The sequence below is a fragment of the Pipistrellus kuhlii genome, unplaced genomic scaffold (assembly GCF_014108245.1).
Source record: "Pipistrellus kuhlii isolate mPipKuh1 unplaced genomic scaffold, mPipKuh1.p scaffold_m20_p_14, whole genome shotgun sequence".
Taxonomy (NCBI): Eukaryota; Metazoa; Chordata; class Mammalia; order Chiroptera; family Vespertilionidae; genus Pipistrellus; species Pipistrellus kuhlii.
The window spans coordinates 10,606,389-10,632,229 of NW_023425449.1; the positions used below are offsets into that span (position 1 = coordinate 10,606,389).

General features: G+C 42.3%; 1 protein-coding gene across 4 annotated transcripts; it reads left to right on the top strand.

Moving 5' to 3' along the window:
- Window positions 1-8,056: 8,056 nt before the first annotated feature.
- On the top strand, window positions 8,057-23,364 carry ANKRD46 (ankyrin repeat domain 46). 4 transcript variants are annotated; one of them, XM_036436736.2, is made up of 4 exons: window positions 8,057-8,207; window positions 17,627-17,957; window positions 19,326-19,484; window positions 22,809-23,364. In XM_036436736.2, exons 2-4 carry the CDS (start codon window positions 17,647-17,649, stop codon window positions 23,023-23,025), a joined length of 687 nt encoding a protein of 228 aa, XP_036292629.1. In that variant the 5' UTR covers window positions 8,057-8,207; window positions 17,627-17,646; the 3' UTR covers window positions 23,026-23,364. The 4 variants fall into 4 exon arrangements, with proteins under 4 accessions (XP_036292629.1, XP_036292631.1, XP_036292630.1 ...); XM_036436738.2 differs by lacking the exon at window positions 8,057-8,207 and adding an exon at window positions 14,703-14,789; XM_036436737.1 differs by lacking the exon at window positions 8,057-8,207 and adding an exon at window positions 14,703-14,764.
- The last annotated feature ends 2,477 nt before the right edge of the window (window positions 23,365-25,841 follow it).

The window sequence follows — 25,841 nt, forward strand, 5'->3', positions numbered from 1 at the left end:
GTGCCTAAGCGTTGAAAGTGAGCTTCCTACCATCCGTAAAAGAAATTTGACCCCTTCCTATCTTTGTGACATTAAGATGGACCCTCTTCATCAAGACTTCAGAACTTCGTTAAACTCAAGATGAAAAAGAAATGTAAGCCAAAGCTATCCTGTTTGTTTGGTTTTTTTTTTAAATATATTTTATTGATTTTTTTACAGAGAGGAAGGAAGAGAGATAAAGCCAGAAACGTCGATGAGAGAGAAACATCGACCAGCTGCCTCCTGCACACCCCCCACCGGGGATGTGCCTGTAACCAATGTACATGCCCTTGACTGGAATCGAACCTGGGACCTTTCAGTCCGCAGACTGACGCTCTACCACTGAGCCAAACCGGCTTTGACTGTCCTGTTTGTTTTAATGACTCATACATGACAAATGGCAAATCCAAATCAATTAGTAAGGAGCTTGTTCTTCCCTCCCTTACCCTAAAAGAGATGTTTTCCTGGCTCCGTGACGTCTTTTATATGTTCTGACTGGACACGAATGAAAGGCTAATCTAAAGCACTATAAACGCATTTGGAATTAAGTTCTGAAGATGACTCATCAGCTGAGGAAATGGTGGCTCTAAGAAATGGAATCATGGAAAAAGAAATTTGGACTTTGTGGATGTGTCCACAGCAAGCAGAGCAAGGAGGGAGAGGGAATATTTATTTATTTCCTTACGTAATTCTGAGCCTACCGCTGTGGATGTACTCAAAGTAATACAGAGTTCTCCATTTCTCCACTCTTGTCAATGTATTCTGCCCTTAGAATACTAAATTGAGTTCAGTTGTCATCATGCTATTTTATTTTTATTTTGGAAAGCAATGAGTATCAGTTCCAGATACCTTGTAAGTCACTTAGTGTTACAAATATGTATACTTATTCATTCGATTTTTTTCCTTATCCAGTTTCAGTTTATGACAATAATTAATGTAATATATAGAGAATTATGACCACATTAAGGGAGAAGGACAGAAGAATCTATGAAATGTAATTAGATGAAGTGTCATATTCTGATGTTCTTTTCTAACTGGGTTGTGTAACTTAATTATGCAATAAATATGAAATATATTCCAGTGAATATAGAATTTATTGATAGAAATTCTCCAAATAATAATTTTGAAATATAGGACCTATTAAAGCCGATAATATTTACAAAGCAATGCCTCTAGCCATAACTTCTAGTACCATACAGTATCATATTTCTGTCTTGGAACGTAGAAGGAAATTTTGGCAGGGGGCATCATAAACTCCCCACATCATCTGTGGTGAGTGTATTACGGAGTTAGAATGCATTTTTAGATGAAAACGGAAACTTATCTACCATTTGGCTAACTTAAGAATACTTGAAACCTGTTTCTTCTTCTTCTTCTTCTTCTTCTTCTTCTTCTTCTTCTTCTTCTTCTTCTTCTTCTTCTTCTTCTTATCCTTCTCCTTCTCCTCCTTCTCCTTCTCCTTCTCCTTCTCCTTCTCCTTCTCCTTCTCCTTCTCCTTCTCCTTCTCCTTCTCCTTCTCCTTCTCCTTCTCCTTCTCTTCTCCTTCTCTTCTCCTTCTCCTTCTCCTCCCCCTCCTCCTCCTCCTCCTCCTCCTCCTTCTCCTTCTCCTTCTCCTTCTCCTTCTCCTTCTCCTTCTCCTTCTCCTTCTTCTTCTTCTTTTTAAAATATATTTCTTTATTGATTTCAGAGAGGAAGGAAGAAGGAGAGAAACATCAATGATGAGAGAGAATCACTGATTGGCTGCCTCCTGCCACACCCCTTACTGGGGATGGAACCCACAACCCAGGCCTGTGCCCTTGGCCGGAATCAAACCTGGGTCCCTTCAGTCCACAAGCTGACGCTCTATTCACTGAGCCAAGCAAACACCTACTCTGTGTAAGGTAGACACTGGGAATGTAAAGAAAAATTACATGGGAGGGGAGTGAGAAAATGTATGTATTAGGTTGAACTATATGCACTTGGTATTGTGGAGATAAAAAATAATTGAATGTTGTCAATTTGTTATGTTTCAACTTGTCAGATAAGAGTGAGGAACCCCAGGCAGCGCAAAGTAGGGCTTCAATGTGGAGCGGGCCTGTGTGTGAAGGGAGTTTGGGGACGGTCAAGAGAGCCCAAGGGGAACAGGGACTTTGAAGAAAGAGTGGAGCCAAGTGGAGGCAGAGTTGGGGCCCACACAGAAAGGGAAGCAAGAGACACCAGTGGGAGAATGAGCTGCTCTGTGCTAGCCAAGTTTTAGGTTGAGGGAGCAGTTCGGAGACGACTCTAAGAGGAAGAGGGATCAGTGTGCATGCACGAATGCAGCAGCCTCATCACATAAGTCAAACAATTTATTCCTATTTAAGGGTGACAAACAGAAGCATCATACTTGTTAATTTTTTTTTTAACACGTACAGATTATCATCAATACATATCAGAATCTGAGAGGAAAATACAAGTCATGAAGGGCATTCGCGGTATATTCCGTGAAGAATAAAGGAACTGGCATATTAGAAAAACAATTCAAAATTTGCTTTGCAAAGTGGCACGATCCTTACCAGTTCTGTGAGCGAAGAGGGGCCGGTAGCCTCTTTCGGGATGACTGGGCCCATTTCCACCTAGGAGGAGTTGGCGGGTGGGAATCCCTTCTGGGCCAGCACATACCAGTCCTGGGGGGAAAGGTCTGAACTCTAACTGCCAGAGTGGCTTTCCCCGCTGCAGGCCCTGGGAGAAGACCCCATCTCCTCTTCTGGCGAGGACCTCGGTCTTCAGGTGGTATCGCCGGGGCGTGACCTTCCCAACTGCACAGACGACAACAGGCAGCACATGACCTTGATAAAGGTAGGCAATCTGGCCCCAGCCATTTTGGCTCAGTGGGTAGAGCATCCCTCTGCAGACCAAAGAGTCCCAGGTTCCATTCTGGTCAAGGGCATGTACCTTGGTTGCAGGCTTCTCCCCCGGCCTGGATCCTGATGTGGTGCATGCAGGAGGCAACCAATCGATGTGTTATGCTCACATTGGTGTTTCTCTCTGTCTTTCCCTCTTTCTCCCACTCTCCCTAAATATCAATGGGAAAATATCCTCAGTGGGAAAATAATTTAACAACAAAAAATTAAAATAATAATAATAATAAAAAGGTAGACAACTCTTGAAATCCTTCAAGTCACTTCTAAGGGGGGTGGCACGGCTTGGGAAATGACCCGTCTATCCTTACGTCTGTAGATTCGCTTCTCGTTATCCCTGCGAAATGGTCCCCAGCCAGCCAGACTTTCTCCGGCTGCATTTCCATGCACCAGTATCCCTTCTCTCCCATCTTCCAGACATGCATCTTCGTTTCTCCTGCTGCTCGTGCTCCTAAAATAAACTGGCACGAGCTCTCGGCCCTTGGACAAACACCCTTGAGTTTGAAAATGTCACAAGAATCGCAATGAGAATAAAGGGCAGAGCTGATTGAACTGAACTGTGGTGAGGCCCACCCACGGGGTACTGTGGCAGGAGGCACATGCAGGCTTTGTCTGAGGATCGGACATGCCCGCCAACACTGGCTCAGTAGGCAGTAAGCGTATGGCTTGCACACATCCCCACATGAATGATGGGGGAGGAAGTTTTATGTGGAATATCTAAGTTAGAAATCGCCTTAATTTCACCCTCAAAGTAAATTTGAGGAGAGCTAAGTGATCTTAATGTGTGGAAAACCAAATAGGAGGATGTCAGGCCTAAACCGGCAATTGGACATCCCTCTCACAATCCAGGACTACTGGCTCCTAACTGCTCACCTGCCTGCCTGCCTGATCACCCCTAACTTCTGCCCCCGCCAGCCTGGTCGCCCCCCTCTGCTGACCTGGTTGCCCCTAACTGCCCCCACCTGCTGACGTGGTCGTCCCATGCAGCAGTTCAGTAGTTTGGTTGTCCCTCACCAACCCCCCTTCGAGCCTGGTCACAGGCAGCCATCTTGTGAGGGTGTGAGGGTTAATTTGCATATTACCTCTTTATTATATAGGATTATTTTTAAAATCTTTATTGTTAAAGCATTATAGTATATCACACATTTTATTGAGGTTTAATTGCACTTGGCATATGTTACTTTATAATAGTTATTTTTTGTATTCTTTGTTATTGTTGTTAAGAAGTCATTTATATAATGATTTTCCAGGCAAGAAAAATTAGAGCTTTAGGAAAAGTACATGGTGAAGTTGGGTCTTTGGTCTAGCCCTCCCTAGCCCGGGTCCTTCTTTGTAGGGCAAGTCTTCAGCTCACCCTATGGGCTTTGCTTGTGTAATACCTTGGAAGAGGTGAGACATTCAGTTGATTTAGAGCCACCGACACTAGGGCTTTTGCACTGTTCCTGCGCCGAATGTGGTTTCTCTCCTGAAAAATGTGGGAACACAGAGCTGGCTGTGCTTCCTAATGGGATTTCCATCTGTCCCCATGAGCACACACTGCGATGCAGCCCTTGTCTGGGGTGGAGACTCCGGAGCAGCAGGCTGAAAATGGCACGTGTGCGCTGGCTTTGCTGTGCACGTGCGTGCTCTGATTCCCGCCGGGAGCTGGGCCCTGCCGAATTCCTGGGGCGCCCCAATCCTTTGGAACTGGGTCTAGAGTGCTGAGGAAGACATGATGCAATTCGGCTGTTTCTGGGTCCCAGACAAGGGAAGGGCGGACATTGATTTCAGCAGAACAAAAATGACAAGTAAAAGGAGCGAAATGGCAGTTATTCAACATAAACGTTGTGAAAGGCAACCGCTTGGGGACAAGTTCTAGTCAAAACACAGTCAACTAGAGAGCTGATTTCCAGGCTTTGCTCCACAATAACTGGTGGACGGAGGGGTGTGGGGGTCCCCTCAGCCCAGCCTGCACCATGGTGGAGCATCATGCTTCCAGGAGGCACTAAGCCAGGGGTCGGCAAACTCCTTAGTCAACAGAGCCAAATAACAACAGCACAACGATTGAAATGTCTTTGGAGAGCCAAATGTTTCCAACTTAAACTTCTTCTAACGCCACTTCTTCAAAATAGACTCGCCCAGACCGTGGTATTTTGTGGAAGAGCCACACTCAAGGGGCCAAAGAGCCGCATGTGGCTCGCCGACCACGGCACTAGGCTATCCATCCACCTCCTGTGCAGAAGGGAAACAGATCCGGCCCAGCCCCTGGACAGCACTAGGTTAGGGAAGAAAACAAGAAGATCCTATTTCCAAGTTCATTAACAAAGGGAGAGGAGGTGTTTGCTTGAATACTTAATTCCTAGTTGTGCTGGTTGCTGGAGGAAAATAAGATTCTCTAAGTCTAAGCCTTCAAAGTTTCTCCTTAGTTTTGCAAATACATTGCTGGCACACACACACACACACACACACACACACACTTCATCCTCCCCCGCAACCCCCACCCACTGTCCTCAGTGGTTTAATTGTTTAAACTGTTGGAGAACTAAAATGAATCTAACTCTGGTGCAGATAAATATATGCCACTTGCCTCATACTCTGAGACGTACTCACTGAATGGTTCTGCCTTGAGATCCCACCGCCTTAAGAAACCCCGGATTCACACGAGTTCTGAGGGAGATGGGGCACCCGTGGGAGACACTTTCCAGAGCATGGCTCCCTCTGATGGTCACTCGTTAGCACTACCAAAAACCCACGATGCCTTCCGGGCTGTAACTAGAGCTTAACAACAGGAAGTGCCTCTTCCTTTGCACAGACGGTATCTTTTTAAGAAACACCTCCCCATTCCAACACAGGTCTTTTATGCAGTGACAGCTGGTTACACTGAGATGACTGCTAGATCATTCTGAGTCCCTTCCGATGAGCATTTCATTATGTTTTTGAAAGTCTTTTCTGCATTTTCGGAAAATATAATCCAATATAGCCAAACTCCTTCTTCTCCTTACGCACAAGAAGACCTCTTCAAAGAACTTCCTACCCCAAGCAAATGCTGTCTGTCATCCATGCATCCACTCATTTACTTGTATCTAATAGAGTGATCCTGAACCCTGGCTGTGCACCAGAATTCCCCGAGAAGCTTTGAAAAAAACAGATACGGGGCTGTATGGTACTTTCAAACAATCTGACTTGGTCTTGACCAGGGCCTGGGTGTTGGTGTTTTTAGGCTCCTGTGTTGTTTGGAATGTGCTGCCAGAGCTGAGAACTACTGACTACCTACTGTGTGCCGTTCACTGTGGTAAGTGCTAAGCATTTAATGGCCGGGATACAGCTTCGCTGCACTGACCCTCTGACCTCACCCTTTCCCAGGCCACACAGCTTGCCCCTCTGTCTGGACCATTTCCCTTGTCCATTGCATAATTAGCTCCTCATCCTTTGCATCTCAGGTGTATTCCTTCCTCAGAGGCATTGCTGCTCTTCCATTTAAATTAGGTCCCATATTTTGGAATACCCTTAAAAAAAAAAAAGTATATTTCTTTATTGATTTCAAAGAGGAAGGGAGAGGGAGAGAGAGATAGAAACATCAATGATGAGAGAGAATCACCCATCGGCCGCCTCCTGCACGACCCTATTGGGGATCAAGCCCACAACCCGGCCATGTGCCCTTGGCTGGAATCGAACCTGGGACCCTTCAGTCCTCAGGCCGATGCTCTAGCCACTGAGCCAAACCGGCCGGAGCTGGAATATTCTTTACCTTCCTAGCATAGCATCTCTTCTCTTTTCCTCCATAAAAAAATGTTTTTACTGCAGTTGATGAAGGTGGCTGTCTCTTCACTCAGACTTCTCAGAGACTCTCCTCTTCTCTGGTTGAGTAGCGTGGGGCTCTGGCTGAGCAGAAATGCAGTTGGGGATACTTTGGTTTGCCGTTCATGGGATAAGATTCTGTGGTTCGTGGTCGCTCCCACTAGGTGCTAACTTATTGTGGGGTGTGGGAGCGGCTTCCGTAAATAGTCCTCACGCCCATCCCATCGCGCCAACGTCCTCAGGTGTGGTGACATGAAGGTGGCACAAACTCTGTGCAGCATGCAATTCATTCCCTTAATCTCATCAAGGGGGAAAAAAGCTGTCTGCATAGTCCCTCCATTTTTCAAATCAAACAAAAACAGTACTTCATGAAGGAGGAGAGGAGAGATACGTTTAAACAGAAGCAGTGAATTAGACTCTCCGATTGTTTAATAGACTAGTTAATGAAGAAGAGTGAATTGTGTGAACGCTTTGGGAAAAGACTGAAATTCTTGGCGGGTTTGACATAATTAACAGGCATCAATGGAAATATTATAGACGTAACATACCATTGCAAGGACACCCATGACAAATTGATTTATAAGTGTCATCAGTTAGAAGAAGAATATTTGTGATTAGCCACTCACTGCACAAGAAAATGTGGAGTGCCCTGAAATCTTATCGTTTTTACATGAAAGAAATTTGATAGAGGCTTTTCTCAAATGTGACAATAATCCTAAAGAATTACATGACATTTTCAAGAACAAACTGTTAGACTGAGTAACAGTCCTTGAATGGGTGGGCATGAGGGTGGCATGGGTGGGCATGAGGGTGGTATGGGTGGGCAAGTCACTGTGCAGAGGGAAGTCTTCTTGGCAGTAGGACTTGTTTTCAGTAAATGAGCCCCCCCCCCGCCCCAGTCTCCCATTTTTAGTTTTGGCTATACACATGTATGTTGCATTTACTCTGGAAGTCCTAAAAAAATGGGATGTAAATATTTTAAACTGTTTTTGAAAAAAAAAACAAAACACCACACACACACAAACAAAAACAACTCAAGGTCCTATTTTAGAGTCAGAGCACTCCGTCCTTAGTTTCTAACACTAATATATATCTATTTGGGTTATAGAGCTGACTTCCCTAGCGGCCAGCAATTGTTCATTGATGCCTATGGATCTTCATACAACAGTCCTTGCCTTCCCTTGGAGGCCTTCATGTAGCTGAGAGGGTAAGATGTATATTTAGGGAAGCACGTGAAAGTTGCAAAATGCTCCCAGGCTCAGATGGGAGAAAACGTTTTTAGGTCGCCTTCCCCTTCTTCTCCCATGCCTTAGGTACTTGGCTTAATTCAGAGACTGAATGAGTTTCTGATGGGAGAGCCGCCCGAGCCGCCGTGCATGCCCTCCGCCGCCAGGGGGCGCGCGGCCGCCGCAGCGTGAGGCCGCTCTGGCCCCGACGGGCTCCCCTCGTCTCGGTGGCCGCCTCTCCCCTCCGCCCGCCGTCATCGCCGCCGGGAGGGCGCCGCCGCTGTCACCTCTGATCGCCGGTGCCCAGGTACCTGGGGAGGGACCCTGGGCCGCCCAGGGCGGCAGCCACTGCCCTGCCCTGCCGGCCCCGAAGCGCCGGCGTTAGACGGCCCGGGCCTGGCCGCGGGGCCTGCGGGGCGAGGCCGCCCGGGCTCCCCGCGCCTCCGCCGCGGCCGCAGGGAGCGGGCCGGTCCCCGGGGCCGGCGGCGGGGCTGGGCGGCCGGGCGGCTGTCAGGCCGGGGAGGCCGCGGGGCCGGGCGGCCTGTGTGCGCGGCGGTGAGGCTGGGCGGCCGGGAGGCAGTCGGGCTGCGATCGCCGGCCGCGGGGGCGCGGGGACCGGAGGGCCGAGCCGAGCCGCCTCCGTCCGGGCCTGGGCCGCGCGGGCGCTCCAGCCGCGGAGGCGCCCACGGGGGACCAGACAGAGGCCGCTGGGATGTGAGCGGGTGGATGCCCGGAAGGGCCCCCGGCCCCGGTGCCCGGTTAAAAAAACAGCGTTTGCCCCGTAATTAACATGCGATGCTGAGAGGCAGGTTGCTGACTCCCCAGATTTTCCAACACAGCGCTCTGCTTCCAGGCAAGTTATATCTATTCTGTCTGTCTGTCTCTCTCTATGTATATGTATATGTATATGTATATGTATATGTACATGTACATGTACATGTACATGTACATATAGCATATGTATAACGTGTGTATAGTATGTATACGTATGTGCGTGTATACACACATGCATATATTACATGCTGGTACATATACACATACATATATGTGTATATATGCATATTGATTTCAGAGAGGAAGGGAGAAGGAGAAAGAGATAGAAACATCAGTGATGAGAGAGAATCATTGATCGGCTGCCTCTTGCACACCCCGCACTGGGGATCGAGCCCACACCGGAATGGAACTGTGATCTCCTGGTTCATAGGTCCACGAGCTCAACCACTGAGCCACACCAGCTAGGGCCAGGGGTGATCACTTTTAGAGTGAGTATACAGATGTTAAATTAATAATGTTGTATACGTGGGACACACATAATTTTAAAAAATATATTTTATTGATTTTTTTTTACAGAGAGGAAGGGAGAGGGATAGAGAGTTAGAAACATCAGTGATGAGAGAGAATCATTGATCGGCTGCCTCTTGCACACCCCCCACTGGGGATATGCCCGCAACCAAGGTACATGCCTTTGACTGGAATCGAACCTGGGATCCTTCAGTCTGCAGGTGGACGCTCTATCCACTGAGCCAAACCTATTAGGGATATATAGATATAGATATAGATATAGATATAGATATAGATATAGATATATATTTTTAAGTCCTTAGCATGACATTGTTAGAACAGGTCATTTAGGCATTTTAACTTTGGTGACACTTTTAGTCCTAATATCAGTCAGCTTTTCCTATCGCCAAGTGGTACTACCTTTTTCATTGAAATGTCTCTCTGCACCCTGGCTGGTGTTGCTCAGTGATTAGAGCATTGGCCCGTGTGCTGAAGGGTCTCAGTCGGGTTTGATTCCTCCCAAGGGGCACATACGTGGGTTGTAGGTTCGATCCCCAGCCGGTTGGGGTTGTGTACACATATACATATATACGTGTACACAACCCCAACCGCGTGCGTGCATATGTATGTATGTATGTATGTATATGTATATATAGATATATACATACATACATACATATATATATATATATATATAGAGAGAGAGAGAGAGAGAGAGAGAATAGATATAACTTGTCCTGGAAGCAGGGCGCTGTGTTGGAAAATCTGGGGAGTCAGCAACCTGCCTCTCAGCATCGCATGTTAATTCCGGGGCAAACGCTGGGTGTTTTTTTTAACCCCGGGCACCGGAGCCAGGGGCCATTCTGGGCATCAATGTGTCTCTCACATCATGTCCCTCCTCCAATCCTCTTCCTCTCTCTCTCAAGATCAATAAACATATCCTCTCGTGAGGTTAAAAAAAAAAAAAAAAAAAAAAAGTTACAGCCTTTCTGGTTCTTGTTATCCTTATCTGCAAAATAAGGGGATCGGGTGAGAAGATCCTAGTTGACCATTCCACCTCTGAATTTTCATGGAAATATTTAAGTTTCGCCTCCGACCGCAATCCTGTGTGCCTTCAAACTGTTTTAGGTGAAACATGGTGTACATTTTGTGGACTATTTAGAAAATAAGGAATTCTTTGCAAAAGTTGTAATTCCTATATTTTTAAGTAAAACCAAATAAGAAGAATGCCATTTTTGTAACACTTTAATCTGTGCAAATGAAATCTGCTGAAGTGGGGTCACTGAGGTTTAGATTTTGGAATCGGCCTGGAACCATATTTAGGACATTAATTTGTTTGGTAAACTTTTTAAAAGGAAAATTTAACTTCATCCCAACTCTAAATTTTCACAAATTCAGAATTAGTGAGGATTGTAACGATAAGTAACTGAAATTAGAGAAACTTTCGTGGCACTCTTCTTGCTCCCTACCTTTACTAGATGCTCAAGTTGCACTTGAAGTCCAGGTAGACCACAAGGTGGCACCATTAGGCCATATAAATAAAGTGTTACTGTAGGGAAAAAACATATTTTCTTTTAAAAAATCAAATAAGCTTTTAAAGATGCATTTTATGTGCAGATTGACCTCCCATTGCTTAATTTAATGTCTTTATTACATAATTACTAGAGGCCCAGTGCATGACAATTCATACACTGGAGGGGGGGTCCCTCAGCCCGGCCTGCCCCCTCTCACAGTCCTGGAGTCCTCAGGGGCGGGAAGCGACCTGGCTGTCAGGGGAAGGTGACGCCCCATCACACCTCCGCTGCTGCCACTGCCGACAGTGCAAGCCTCGGCTGGCCCTGGTTACCTGAACCTCGGGTGGCCCTGGGTGGCTGGGCAGCCGCCATCCAAGGCTTGCCTGTGTCTTGGGCCGGACCTGGGCAGCTGGGGGATTAAGAGGACTGGGGACTCCGGAGGCAGGTGCGTGGGCTGTGCCATGAGACTGCTGCCTCAGCAGGGCTGAGGGGACTGGGCGCCACCATCTTTGGCAGTCAGCATATTCTTTCCTTATTGGCTGTGGGTGCTGCCATCCTTGTGAGGGCATGATGGTCAATTAGCATATTCCCTTTTTATTTGATAGGACAAGTTACAAACAAAACTTTCAATGGAAGAAGTCTCTTACTAAGAATTTTAAATATGGTAAAATTACACAGTAAAGATTTTGGAAAATACTGAAAGGTATTAAAGTGAAATTAAAATATCCAAGATGACCAATATTCCCTTTGTGAAAATTTAATTTTGATTTATTTTAAGCCAATATATTTTTAAATCTTGAATTGCAACTACATTTTAATAATGTAAACGAATAGTAAAGCAATATAAATATTGCAGGAAGTGCATATCAGAAATCCTTTTTGATTTTTTAAAATTTTCTGATGGAGAAAGAAAATTTTAGGTGTTTTCTCGCTCCTTCAGTGAATAAGAAATACTTGAAAATAATGAGTCCAGGAATTTAGTCACTTCTTGTAAAGTAGGAAACATTTCCAAATATTTTATTGTTTTTTCACATTTAAAAAATTCTATTTATGTGAGATGATTGCAAAGAGTTGATTCAGGATATATGAGCTGTACTGATGTTTCCTATAAAGCACATGTGTCAAACACAAGGCCCGCGGGCCAAATCCGTCCCGCCAGGCCTTGCAATGTGGCCCGCAACGCGCTGTCATCACTGCACTCCGCTGCGTTTCCATCACAATGACAGTTTATGACTGTTCAGTAAACCATTCGGCCCTCGATTTAGGCTGGATTTTAGATTTTGGCCCCTTCTCTGATTGAGTTCGACACCCCTACTATAAAGTAAGAAACATTTCCAGATATTGTTTTTCCACAGTTTAAAAAGAAGTTTATTTTCAGTAAAATAATTGTAAGGAATTAATTCAGAATTTGTGGATTAGAACTAATGTTTCTCCTTATGTAATCTTAGATAGAAAGGTTTGTTAAACTGATTTATTATATTAAAAAGAACCTTATAAAAACAAACTAAGTGACTTAATTTTTTTACCCATAAAATGAGGATAATGATAGTACTTACCTTACAGATTTTTATGAGGATTATACTAATGATTACAAGAAAAAACACTTAAATAGTACCTGGAGTATAATAATTTAATAAATGTTAACTATTATGTATCTCAGATGTTGCTAAACAGTTGTCTGCATAGTAGTAGCAGATATACACATTCTTTCCCCCCCTTTTTATTAAGCTTTGATTTCTAAGAAACTCTACTAAGTAATATGTGATTAGCCTACTTTTAATTATTACATGAACTTAAACATAACGAACTGGCCTTCCTTAAAGAAGCATACTTTAATTCACACATTTCACACCTTTACTGCATAAAGAATTTTAGACCCAGTTAAATTAGATTAAACTGTTGGAAATAAGACAAAATGTGAATTCTCCACAAATTTAAAAATAAAGTAAAAATGTATCTGTCATGGTGGATCCAGCTCTATCTAAATATTACTCCTCTTGAACATCTAGTAATTCTTCTTGAGCCTTGGAAGTAAAACTTAGGAGATTCTACTTATATACTTCCTTCTTCAGATGTTCTTCATAGTACTGGCATATCCTGAAAAGATAGTATTCTCAATTCCTTTTTAAATTTACTTAGTACCAGGCTTTCAGAAAGAGGCCTACCTTTTTTTTTTTTTTTTTTTTTTTTTTTTTTTTTACATCAGGAACTCAAATACTCACATATTGTGTCTTTATTTTAGTTAGATAACTCAAAGGTTAAAAATTGGAATTGTAGCTATATGATCTATGATAATTTAGTCAATCTTCCTGATTTTATTCACTTCCATAACTTCTTGAGGAAGCTATGAATAGATTTCTAGTGGTTAAGATCTAATTGGGGTCATGGACATTTTCTTGGCAGGTTTCTAGGAATTAGATCTAATGTATTGTACAGTATTGTTTGCCATCACATAAGTCTGTAATTTGACCAAGTTTATTTTCTCATGGGGCCGGGTCAGATCAAAAGAAAAGGGTAGGCATGTCTTCCTGTGGATTAAGGGAACATGAAGATTATGGGCAGGGGTGGCTTTATAACTTAATTCTATCTCCAAACAAGAAGCAAAACTTGCTGGAACCGGTTTGGCTCAATGGATAGAGCGTCAGCTTGGGGACTGAAGGGTCCCGGGTTTGATTCCGGTCAAGGGCATGTACCTTGGTTGCGGGCATATCCCCAGTGAGGGGTGTGCAAGAGGCAGCTGATCGATGACTCTCTCTCATCGATGTTTCTAACTATCTCTCTCCCTTCCTCTTTGTACAAAATCAATAAAATATATTTTAAAAAAAAGAAGCAAAACTTATTCTTCTCATAACGTGAACCCTGCAGTCTTCAGAGGAACCCACCCTGCACCATTTTAACATGAAAATTAAAGCCAGGTTTGTATTCGAGAGAGGCTGTCGTCATAGAGACTCAGCTCCAGGGCCAGGGCACGGAAGGACAATGCTGGGCTTTAGGTGAGTGAGTATTTGTTTAAGGAAATCGATGCAGTGGCCCTGAGAGAGGAAGCTTGTCCAAGCTGTCCTAGAGAATCGCAGGGAACTAGGGAACGGCTGAGGAGGGCAGATGTGTCCTGTGTTCTCAGTCGCCAGGTTATTTGTTGACACTGTTGTGGGACTAGAACTCACATATGGTTTGTCAGCCCCCCCCCCCCCCCCCCTTCACTTCCAGCCAGCCCTGAGAGCCTTTATGATAGAACCTGACTTACCTATTGTAATCGGAGCTTCACCGAGCACCGCTAATTATTTCTCTGTCCGGGTTAGTTCAGAGGGGTTTGATGACAGTGAACATGAATGACCAGTGAAAGGTTAACCTGCATTTCAGCCAGAGCTGGGCATTTGGGATTTGGACTTTAAACCCCACCACTTAGCATGGCACTGGCACATTTCGGGCACACAGTAAATGTTTGCTTAACAAAGCTATGTTGGTTTTCTATGGGCCACACTGCCCCCTCTGCACAGAACCTCAAGAACAAGAGCACAGGGGGCAGACGGCTCTCTCGAAATCTCTCTCCGGGTGCCACAGGGACCCCGACTGGCGCCAGCGAAAGCGTGAAGGTGGAGCAGCCATGTGGGGGAGACCGCAGATGGATCTGAGCTGGAAGAGAGGGAAGAAAAGAAGAGTGGGAAGACAGGAGGCCAGCTAGCCACCACTGACATGAAAAATCGGCATTCGGAATGCTGGTGACAGAGAGTTAATTTTGGGAGCGCAGTTTTTTCTCTGCTGATGACACATGATTTGATTCTTTTTGTTTTATCTTTCTGACATTTTTTCTTATTTGTGAGCAACAGAGCCTGTTTGTTCTTCCTTTTCACTGCTTTATTACCCGTCAGGTACTTTACAAGCCTCATCACCCCTAGATTCTCTGGGGAATACCTACAGGCCGCGCTAGCTTGTCTGTGTTGTAAGGGAGCAGCAAGGTCTTTTTCACACCACACCTTTGTTATAACTGAATCTTCTATTTACTGTGGATCCTCTCCGGTTCATTCTGGATATCCTGTTGAGCCTTCTTAGGAATGCAGAGAGCTGCCAGGTGACCGCTGGAAAAAGATCTCATCTTAAGGCTTGCACTAATATTTTCTATTGTGGCCTTGCTTTAAGACAGAGTCAGTTCTGTGATCAACATGAGAAATGTTATCTGTCACTGAGCTTATTAAATTTGGGGTAAGGCTAGCAGTTTCTCAAGGGCACAAAGGAACTCACAAGATACATCACTCTTATTCTTTCTCAAAAACATAAACCAGAAAAGCTTCTCTTTTCTTTTCTTTTATTAACTGAGCCAACACTCAAAAGAATCCCAGTCTGCAAACCACAAGAATTCTAACAAAAAACACCAAGTGAATTGTTTTTCAGCATCTATTCATACATAATTTAACCAAAAACACATTACATCTTGAAAAGCACTTATGTTGTTTCTCTCTCCCTGCCCCCTCCCCCAAGTTTGTGATAGATTTGTCTTTTTTAATGATCCAATCCAATGAATGCTGTAGGGGGAAAGAGGGAAGTTATCCTCAAAAAGAAGATTCTTGACAATTTTATTGAGTAATTCTCTTTGGGTTAGTTTCTTTTAAAAGCATTATATAATGTCATAATATGAAGTTTATTTTATCTTGGTCTCTATAATTCTTAATCATAAGCAGGTTTCCCCCTTATTTAGGATTATCTTTAACAACTTCTCACTTTTTATATCCAATGGGTCATTAAGTTGTGCTAATTTTATCTTATATGTTCCTCTCCAGTATTCCCCCTTCTCTCTGCCACTGCGTTAGATCAGGCTCTCATCATTTCTTGTCTGGCTTTCTGCAACGACCTATTGATTGATTTCCCTGTCTCCAATTTTGATCCCCTCCAATCTAAGTCCTCCATATTGCCAACTAAGTAATCTTTATGAAAGACTAATATAATGAATGATCATGCCATTTTCTTGGCTTAACATCCTTCATTGACTCTTTACTAAAATCTGGGTACAATGAATCTTCATGGAGCTGTTGGAACATTAAATAAAATTCAGTAAGAAGCTCTAGGGCAGTGCCTGACTCAGCACAGGCCCGGAGCATCTGTTAATGCTTTCCCTTTGCATAAAGCACCTGTGGCAGCAGCAGAGCTCCAGTGTAAGCAAGCCAGGGACTAGAGGGGCTGTGTCTCTGCTGGGAGACCCGGCTCAAAGGTGTCGGAGCCAAGAATCTCATCAAACCACAGCCGTGCTCCGCTGATTCCTGGAGGTGGGAGGTTGGGCACAAGAATAGATTGGTCTTGCATCCGTTTCCATTCGTGTTCCAGAAAGAAAGTCTCTGGCTGATGAGTAACAAGCCAAGCTCATCTCTGACTGAGCTTCAGTAACCTTAGAGTGGGAGTCATCTCTTTGGTTTTCTTGTTTGGTTTGTGTTTTCTTGTTTTGGTTTGTTTTCAGTTTCTTTAATAAAGATTAGTCAGGCTTTAACTTATTCTTACATAGACCACGAGGGGGTTAAGAGGGAGACACCGAGATAGAGAGATGGAGAGAGAAAGAGAGAAAGAGAAAGGTGGGGGAGGGAAACCACTGGGGTAGGGAAGTATCAATGAAAGAGATGTAGACAAACTGACTGGTGAAGCTGCACTACTCAGGTGGATGAAATATTAGGGAGGACACAGATGGGATTGCTGCCTTTGTCCTACCTCTTTATTCCTGGACAGACCTGCTTTTCCTCATCTCAGTCTTCAGACAATGGGAGTTTGGTAAAGTCAGATATTAATTAATTAAGCCTTTAAAATATTTATTAATTACATATTTATTTATTAATTATTGATTTTAGAGAGGAAAGGAGAAGGAGAGAGATTGAAACATCAGTGTTGAGAGAGAATCATTGATAGGCTGCCTCCTGCATGTCCCCTATTGGGGATCGAGCACTCAATCTGGGCATTTATCCTTGACTGGAATTGAACCCAGGACCCTTTAGTTGCTGGCTGATGCTCTATCCACTTATCCATACCAGCTAGGGCTTTGTAAAAAAAATTTAGAGAGGAAGGGGGAGAGAAAGAAACATCTATGTGAGAGCAAAGCATTGATCAGCTGCTTCCTGCACTCCCCCTTCTGGGGTCTGAGCCCAAATGCCTGACCAGGGATGGAGCCAACAAAACCTTCCAGTTCATAGGACAACGCCCAACCAATGGACCACACCAGCCAGGGATAAAGTCAGATAACCATAGAACACAGGAGAAAAGGTTCAAAACTGTAAAAAAGATGGACAATCTGAAATGATTTATGACATTTCCAATTTTTAAATTGAGTTAGCTGCTTTCCTTAGCTTTTCTCTTTCTATTAAAATTAGAAGTTTGTACTATAAACAACAGTTAGCAGGAACTTATTGGGTATTGATTTTACTGTGTTTTTTTTAATGCTAATTAGTTAACTTTTGAGTAGTAGTTCTGTTTACCATATAGAATATTGCAAATACAATAAGAAGCAAATATATGAAGGAATTACTTTGTTTTAAATAAGAATCTGAGGAGTGTGTGTGTGTGTGTGTGTGTGTGTGTGTGTGTGAGTGAAATCTAAGGATGGGTATCTTTGTTTTCTAAAGGCATCTTTCTACATGTATCTTCATTTTCTAGACTTAAATCTAAGCAGTTATATCTTGCTTAACTTTAAAAATAGCTTAATCTTTTTTACACGGTGAAAGGCAAAATAAAGCTTTATAGTAATTTAATTGTAAATTTGACCCAGCAGATATGAAGGAAATGAGACATTTTAATGGAAAATAAAGTGTAATTGATAACTTGGTTGTAGTTTCTGTTTGGAGAGGTAATTCACTGGAGGCAGGAGGCCAAGAAGGATAACAGAAAGTGCTTTTCTAAATGGCTTCATTGTCCTGATTCAGTTTGGCTTTGCTGAGGCTTACCTCCTATTTCTTCACAGGCATCCACCACATCGGAACCATGTCCTACGTTTTTGTAAACGACTCTTCTCAGACTAATGTGCCCTTGCTACAAGCCTGCATTGACGGAGACTTTAACTATTCCAAGCGGCTTCTGGAAAGTGGTTTTGACCCCAACATCCGTGACAGCAGGGGCAGAACAGGCCTTCACCTTGCCGCAGCCCGCGGGAACGTGGACATCTGCCAGCTGCTGCATAAATTTGGGGCTGATCTTCTGGCCACGGATTACCAGGGGAACACAGCTCTTCATCTCTGTGGTCATGTGGACACTATTCAATTCTTAGTCTCCAATGGACTCAAAATTGATATTTGGTAAGTTCTCTGTGGTTTTTGAAGTCTAGTCATTTCTCCCCATTTGTCTCCACCCAGTGGGCTAATCTTGGAGTCTTTTGGTTTTGCTTCCTCATTGATCAGCTGTAGGGATACGTTCAGAAGGGCACTGAGAACAATGGAGTCTTGTTAGGGGGATGAGGGGACAAGGGGTTGACTTTTAGATTTATGCTGAAGCAGTATGCATTCTTCTAGGAAAATAGTGGCTAGGTTCTGCTATTAATTGTGCGTTGTAATGCAAGAAAAAAAAAGAAGACCTGAAATTGGTTGAAAAATCTATTATGGGCTGGGCACTCTGTTTACTTAAGTTAGCTCAAAAGGAATGTAGTAGGTATTATTTTCATTTGACAGATAAAATAGTTGTGACAAGAAAGGTTAAATGACTTGACAAAGGTCACATAGCTAGAATTTGAACCTAGTACCACCTGTTTCCAAAACTTGTTTGGCTTCTATCATATAACGTTCTGTGCCAGCTTCATAATCTCTGTGAGGCTCGGAGTCCTTTTTATACTGAACCATTTGGAGAAGTGGTTCTCTTTATTTGTTGTAGAGATACTTTCTTTCTTGAGTGTGAAAGATGTCTGGCCACCTTTAAAGCTGAGCTTGACCAGAGTTACATGTTGCCCTAATTTATTGGTACTTTAATGTCTCTAAATATGAATAAGACAGTAAGTGGTTCTGCTACTATAAAGATAGTATATGGTGGGAATTGACTACAGGATTCAGTTATTCGGGCTCTTCCTATTGTCAGTGTTACTAGTAAATAGCTAGGTAAACCGAAGCAGTGTATTTTGGTTGCTTTTGGGATTTTTTTTTTGAATTCTTAGACTTAAAATACATATATAAATTGATTTCAGAGAGGAAGAGAGAGTGAGAAAGAGATAGAGACATCAGTGATATCAGAGAATCGTTGATCCTGCATGCCCCACAGTGGGGATCAAGCCCGCAATCTGGGCATGTGTCCTGACCAGGAATTGAACCAGTGACCTGGTTCATAGGTCAACATTCAACCACTGAGCCATGCCCGCCAAGCTAATTTTTAGACTTTTTAAAGAATATAAACATTTTTTCTTATAAAATGTAAATGTTAAATAAAAATGAATATAGAATTAGATTTTCCAGCCAATTTCTGGGAGAATGTTCTCTTTTTCTTATTTATTCTCATTTATTCGCTCTTTTGCCTATACTTCTCTTTTCCTTTTCCCTAACTAAGAATTCAGGCTTCAGCTTGATCATTGGTTCTGCTCTGGGTTTTCATTTTGGCTTAATTGGGCTTATCTACACAAGTAGGTACTAGCAATGTAATACAACTACTGTGATGACCTCTTTTTTTTTGTTTTTTTTTTTAAGCAATCATCAAGGTGCTACACCCTTAGTTCTGGCAAAGCGCAGGGGAGTGAATAAAGATGTCATCCGATTGCTGGAGTCTTTGGAAGAACAGGAAGTAAAAGGATTTAACAGAGGAACCCATTCAAAACTGGAGACCATGCAGACAGCTGAGAGTGAAAGGTACTGAAGATACAATTTTTTAATGGGCAAGTCACTTTAAGTCCCTGGATCTTTATGACAACTTTGTAAGTTTTCTATTTATTTGCTTTCAAGTACAGAGCTTTGATACTTCCTTTGAATTCTCTATGCGTCCCTGTGGCTCCCGATAGCAGTTGAGAAGCTGTTAACAGAAAGCACTGTGTGTCCCAGGCAATAACTTTCTGTGCAAGGGAACCTGCTGCAGCGCAGTGCCAGGGAGCAGAGGTGGCTAGAACTGAAGGTGAAGGGAGCGAGCGGGGTTTGAGGGTTTTAGAACAGCCACAGAAGGAATGGGGTGTCAGAAAGGGAGAGAAGAGTAAGTAAGGCTAAGAACTTGGACAGTACTAGAAAAGACCAAAAGGTAGTTTTAAGGGCAGGAAAGTGGGCTGCTGAGGAAAAGGAAAGCAGAAGGAAAGGAGATAAATTTAACATGTACACAATTCTATAATGTGAAAGTGAAAGTGACTTTTCCATGAGTTGGAACAAATAAAACTTGGGCTCCTGTGAGTAATTGAAGCAAAGGCAGTGACTGACTGGGTCTTCAGTCTCTCAGAATCTCTCATCCAGAAGCAGCTCAGAACACAGTTCAGGGGGCGCTGAAAAGGTAACAAACCATTTTTTCTCCTGGCCTCACTGGCTCAACAGATAGTCAGTGAGCCAGATGTTTTTGTGCTAGCACGTAGTTTCATTGACCACCGGGGAGTGTAAGCCTTCTAGATATTACCAGGTAAGAAGGACTAGGGGCTTATGATAGTCTCCCCCTAAAATGTTCAGTGGAATGTATTTTACGGGCCCTTATCAGGTATTGACCCAGTAGCTGAGTGATCAGATGTGGATTTAGTATGATATAGACCACTTAGACCAGTGGTTGGCATACTCACTAGTCAACAGAGCCAAATATCACCAGCACAATGATTGAAATTTCTTTTGAGAGCCAAATTTTTTAAACTTAAACTTCTTCTAATGCCACTTCTTCAAAAGAGACTTGCCCAGGCCATGATATTTTGTAGAAGAGCCACACTCAAGGGGCCAAAGAGTTGCATGTGCCTCATGAGCCGCAGTTTGCTGACCACGGACCTGGACCATCCGAATCATTGTTTCTTTGAGTTCTACGTGGAATCCTCTCTATTTTGCATAGTTCACCCTGCAGTTCCTTTGTCCATATGATTGTTTTCCTCCCTATTCATGTGCTGGCTGGTATTATATTCATTTGGACCATTAATTTCACTCTGAAGCTTAGGACTGTTGAAGGTATATTGTCCTTTAACACCTAGTGTTAGACTACAGTAGAACTAAGTCTCAAAGAAAAGTTCCTTTTTGGTAGTACAGGTTGACTAAGACAGTGTAGGTGACAAATGTACCCAAAAATTCACATGCACACACACAGACATGCTAGAAGTGGGTATTCCAAAGACAGTAGAAACATTTCGTTGAATAGAGTCACTAGAAAATTCTGATGGGCAGAGTGTAATGAGCTCCAGGAGAAGGCTCAATGAATTCTTGGAGTATGAGAGCAAATCAGCTCAGGTATAATCAGTAAATTTTATGTCAACATTAACTTCTGACCTTCTTTATCTCTTTATGGTTTTACATATTTAAACTTTCTTAGCATTCTAATCTTATTTTTAACTTGCTTCAGTTTTCCTAGATTTTTGTATTGTAAATTCCTACTAAAAATGTCTTCTTGGAATCAGAGAATAAACATCTTTTAATATGAAAAATTGTGAATGTCAAGCACACTGGCTCAGTAGGGAGTCAACTTCCCGTGATGAGAGAAGGCCTCTAGTAGGAAAGGCTGCAGGACTCTGGTTGACAGTGTCAAGAAGTAAAATGAAGCTGTAGATTAAAAACAAAAAAAAAAAAACCTGCTAATTTTATATAGTGAACCAGACTTGAAGACACTGTTTTATGTTGTTTGCATTGTTTTGTACCCAGGTGGTTGGAAGAATATGAAAGGGTTTAGAGGGGGTAGTAATGATTTTTCTAAGCAATAGATAGTTGAAACATATGATTATGGTCATTGTGGCTTTAATCTAAATGATAGCCTGCTGTTCAGCCTCGTGTTGTGACATAATTGTGGATGCTAATCCCTTTGAGCTTTGAACTCATCATAGTGCGGGCGTTCAGGTACGGAAGTCAGATATACTGTTTTCTGTTTATAGCAGTCATATTTCTCCTTGATAGAGTTCTAAAAGCCAGAGTCAATGCTTTTATGGTGTTTGTACTACCTTGTTTCAACTGGGTTCAGCCATTATGCAGAAGAGAAATAATCTTATTTTGTACTAGAGGCCTGGTGCATGAAATTCATGCGGGGGTGCGGGGGAGGTCCCTCAGCCCAGCCTACACCCTCTCACAGTCTGGGAGCCCTTAGGGGATGTCTGACTGACGGCTTATAATAGTCGTGTCAATCGGACATCCTTAGCATGCCAGGTAGTGGGAGAGGCTCCTGCCATCACCACTGTGCTCACCAGCCATGAACCAGCTCAGGGCTCTGGCTGAGCGGCACCTCCCCCCCCCCCCCCCCCCCCCCCCCTGTGAGAGCACACTAACCACCAGGGGGCAGCTCCTGAGTTGTGTCGGCCCCCTGTTGGTCAGTATGTGTCATAGCGGCTGGTCGTTCTGCCACCTTCAATTGATTTGCATATTAGCCTTTTATTATATAGGATTATTGTAAAACTAAAACCAGTGGGAGGAAACTATTAAAAAAGAATTCCTAATGAGTAGATTTGTTCAATTAGCAGTAACAGATTGAAAAGTAAGTTTCTATTATTAGAGAATTACAGATAAAAGAAAAAATTCCTTCATTGATCAGATTATTAAAGTAAATAATAATTCTCTTTTAACTTGAAGTTTCACACACTGTATTAAATGATTTTTTAGATTTTCCCATCTTTGCTTATTTTCATTAACACAAATTCTCAAATTATGAATCTTCGTTTTGAATTCTTCTAAATTTAAAATAAATTTGGTTTAGTATCTAATGGAAACAACTCTTTTGATCTACTTAAAGACCCCTGCTTGGGACTTTTTATTAGAAAAGGACTTTTAACTTGGACTCTGCTAGATACAAATCCAGGAAGCATAATTATTGTAGTTTAGCAACTTAGAGTTCAAGGTAGCTTGTCCAAATACATAAATCAGTACATGGGTGTGTGAGATGTGTACGTACATACATCAGTTTTCTGCTTGTGAGAATTGTGTTGTGAAGTTGTTCTTTTCTAAATAATGGTTTCTATTACTTTTATGTTTTTGAAATGGGTGAAATGTGTCGTTTCACGCCTATTTCTTTTTTCTCTGTCTTCACAGCGCCATGGAAAGCCATTCCCTCCTCAACCCCAACCTACAGCAAGGTGAAGGCGTCCTGTCCAGCTTCCGAACCACGTGGCAGGAGTTTGTAGAGGATCTGGGCTTCTGGAGGGTTTTGCTCTTGATCTTTGTCATTGCTCTGCTGTCTCTCGGTATTGCCTACTATGTGAGCGGGGTGCTGCCCTTCGTGGAAAACCAGCCAGAGCTGGTGCATTGAAGGAGCCCGTGGAAGGTGCGGCACATGCCTGTTTCCTGGCTTCAGTGTTTCTCAGTTTCTCCAAATTGTCCTCTTAGTGCAAGGCAGTGAGGTCTGTACATCGTTTTCTCTTTGCGTTTTCACATATTGTAATCCTTTCAACTGCCACGTTCATTTGAACTGACTGCATACTGTAGTCAGGATACTGCATCCTAAAGCTACCCGTGACTCAACCTGACTTCTTAGGAACACACAGCAATGTGCGGTAAAACATGGAAATGACTAAAGAAAGAAAGATAAGGGAGGTCCCTGCTATAGAAACCTCATCCCAACATAGGACCAACTCCAGTGACATGTTCAGAGAGAAGAAAGGTTTCCTTGTGGGGCTAGTTTTGGCTGGCGGTTTTGTTTCGTTTTTGTTTGTTTCTTTTTGCAAAAGCCCCTTTCCTCTTTTTATTTATAGTCCTGGAATAGAGGAGAGAACGAAACATTCAGCTTAAAACTTGAAGTGCTTTTTTCAAATTCCGCATGGTAAGTCAGTATTGATGAGTCTGTTTGGTTTATTTTAGTACTTTCAAGTTTAGTCACAAACCAAATAGAACTTTTGAAATTATTAATTTGATCTTATATTTATTTGTTTTTAGGATAATTTTGTGTGGGTTTTTTTTTTTTTTTTTTTTTTTTTTTTTTTTTTTAAGTATTTTGCTTGTTGTTAATATGTGTGGCAAATGAACTTGAGGGGTTTATTTTGTTCACTTTTCAACTTCCCCTGGAGTTTATTTCAAGGATAATCTGTTCATCAAAAATATAGTCAGAGAACTTTTTCTGTTCAGTAGTTAGCAGGGAAAAATAACTCTGATATTTAATGGTCATTGTAATTTTTTAGTGCTATTACGATAGTGGAAAATTCAGTTCTGTAAGCTTGCCATGTTATCACAATTGTATTGTAGTTCATATTTATTTCATTTTATGTGTAGCCCTTGTAGGGGCTCTGTAGGATTGTCATAACAATTTCAGCCATGTCAGTAATTCTCCAGAGGCAAGACAGATGGAGTATTTCTGGCTTAACAGCTGAACACGATGGTACTGGGTGTCATAAATGTTTTATGAGTGTTAATATTATGTAAATTGAAATTTGGCTCCTAAACTATATTGAAGCTTTCAGCAGTATGTTTGAAGGCCTCTTTTGTTAATGTATTCTGTTATGTATAAAAAATGTCCTTGGGCCGGCACCGGTTTGGCTCAGTCGATAGAGCGTTGGACTGAAAGGTCCCAGGTTCAATTCCGGTCAAGGGCATGTATATTGGTTGTGGGTACATCCCCAGTAGGGGGTGTGCAAGAGGCAGCTCATCGATGACTCTCTCTCATCGATGTTTCTAACTCTCTATCCCTCTCTCTTCCTCTCTGTGAAAAATCAATAAAATATATTAAAGAAAATGTTCTTGGGCTATTAAAAAAGAATATGAAGACTGATAATTGTTCATTGGGCATAGTTAGAAAACTATAATGAAAGAACTAACGGTTCTACTTTTTTAGAACAAAGACTTCTAAGCTACTGCTAATTGAATTGTTGCTTGAATTACAGCTTTTAGTTTAGAATAGAATTGGCATTTCTATGATTCTTGTTGCTTCTTGCTATTTGCTTTTTTTGTATTTACATATCTAAGATTGAGGAGGCATTATCCTCCCTTTGTTGTGTCTCTTTCCTCCCTTAAAGAGCTGTTTTAAAATGCCTGATTTATCTGTCTGCTTCAGTACCAGCTCACAGAGTCCTGCTTTTAGATTAGATAACAAAATAAACCTTACTTGATATAAATACAATAAAAACTGGATTTTAGAACAGAGAGCACTAGAACACTAGAACTCAAAATATGTTCATAATGAAAGCTGTGGAACTAGCTTTCCATTTGTTTGCAAATCGAAACAGATATGCAAATTGGCTAAATATATATGTACATATGTTGCACTTTTATGTTTCCTTTTAAGTCCTGATTTCTTTGTATTTTATTCTCTGCCTCAGAATTTAGCGACATTACAAATAAATGTATATAAAATCTCTTAGTCACAATCCAGTTTTCAGTTTATCATAGTTTTTCTTTTAAGGTGTTTTTTTGTTTCTTTTTGTTTTGTTTTGTTTTAAGGTTTGCTTTTTTTTTAAAAACGAGTTGCAATTTGTTTAGAAAACAAAGAGGTTCTTTTCAGATGTGGTTTAATAGTTATATCAAGTTTACATGTTTGCCTTATAATTGCTCTGAAACTAATTTGGGTGAATTGCTTGTGGATTTAAAAGTGATAATAACTTGGTGCTTATATCTCCCAGTTACACAAGTCACATTCCATGCCTCAATTCATTTCATTCATTTCATCCTTATGTTCCCCCCAGCCCCACTTCCTTTCCCCCCTTTTTATAAGATGAGGGAACTGACACAGGGAGGGATAAGTACTTTGTCCAAGGTCAAAGCTAGGGCGTACAGAGAAACAGGTTTTTGAGATTGAAGCTCTATTCCCAACGGTAAGTTTTCTTTTTCTTATCCCCGCTGTCTGGCGGTGGAACCATCCAGAACCTCACCTGCTGCTGTCTCAGCAGCATATTATTTAAATTTCTACTCTTGTTCCTAAATACTTATCTTTTCCTCTTTCTATAATGTACATTCCCCACATCCTCCCAATATTACTAATCTTTAAAATTCAAGCTCAAACCCCTGGCATGATCAGAAAAGCTTCCATTGTTAACCATATCTGACTGCCCACTTCTGTCCCATTTCCTTATTGTTTACCATAAGCATAAGCAGGTATTTTGTTTTTCATTTGTCTCTTTAACTTTAAGTTCACGAGAG

Bases quoted from the DNA above. Each gene is read 5' to 3' on its own strand.
- ANKRD46 (XM_036436736.2), top strand. From the start codon at position 17,647: ATGTCCTACGTTTTTGTAAACGACTCTTCTCAGACTAATGTGCCCTTG. The intron at 17,958-19,325 runs GTAAGTTCTCTG...TTTTTTTTTAAG, and splicing joins GGACTCAAAATTGATATTTG to CAATCATCAAGGTGCTACAC. The intron at 19,485-22,808 runs GTACTGAAGATA...CTGTCTTCACAG, and splicing joins CAGACAGCTGAGAGTGAAAG to CGCCATGGAAAGCCATTCCC.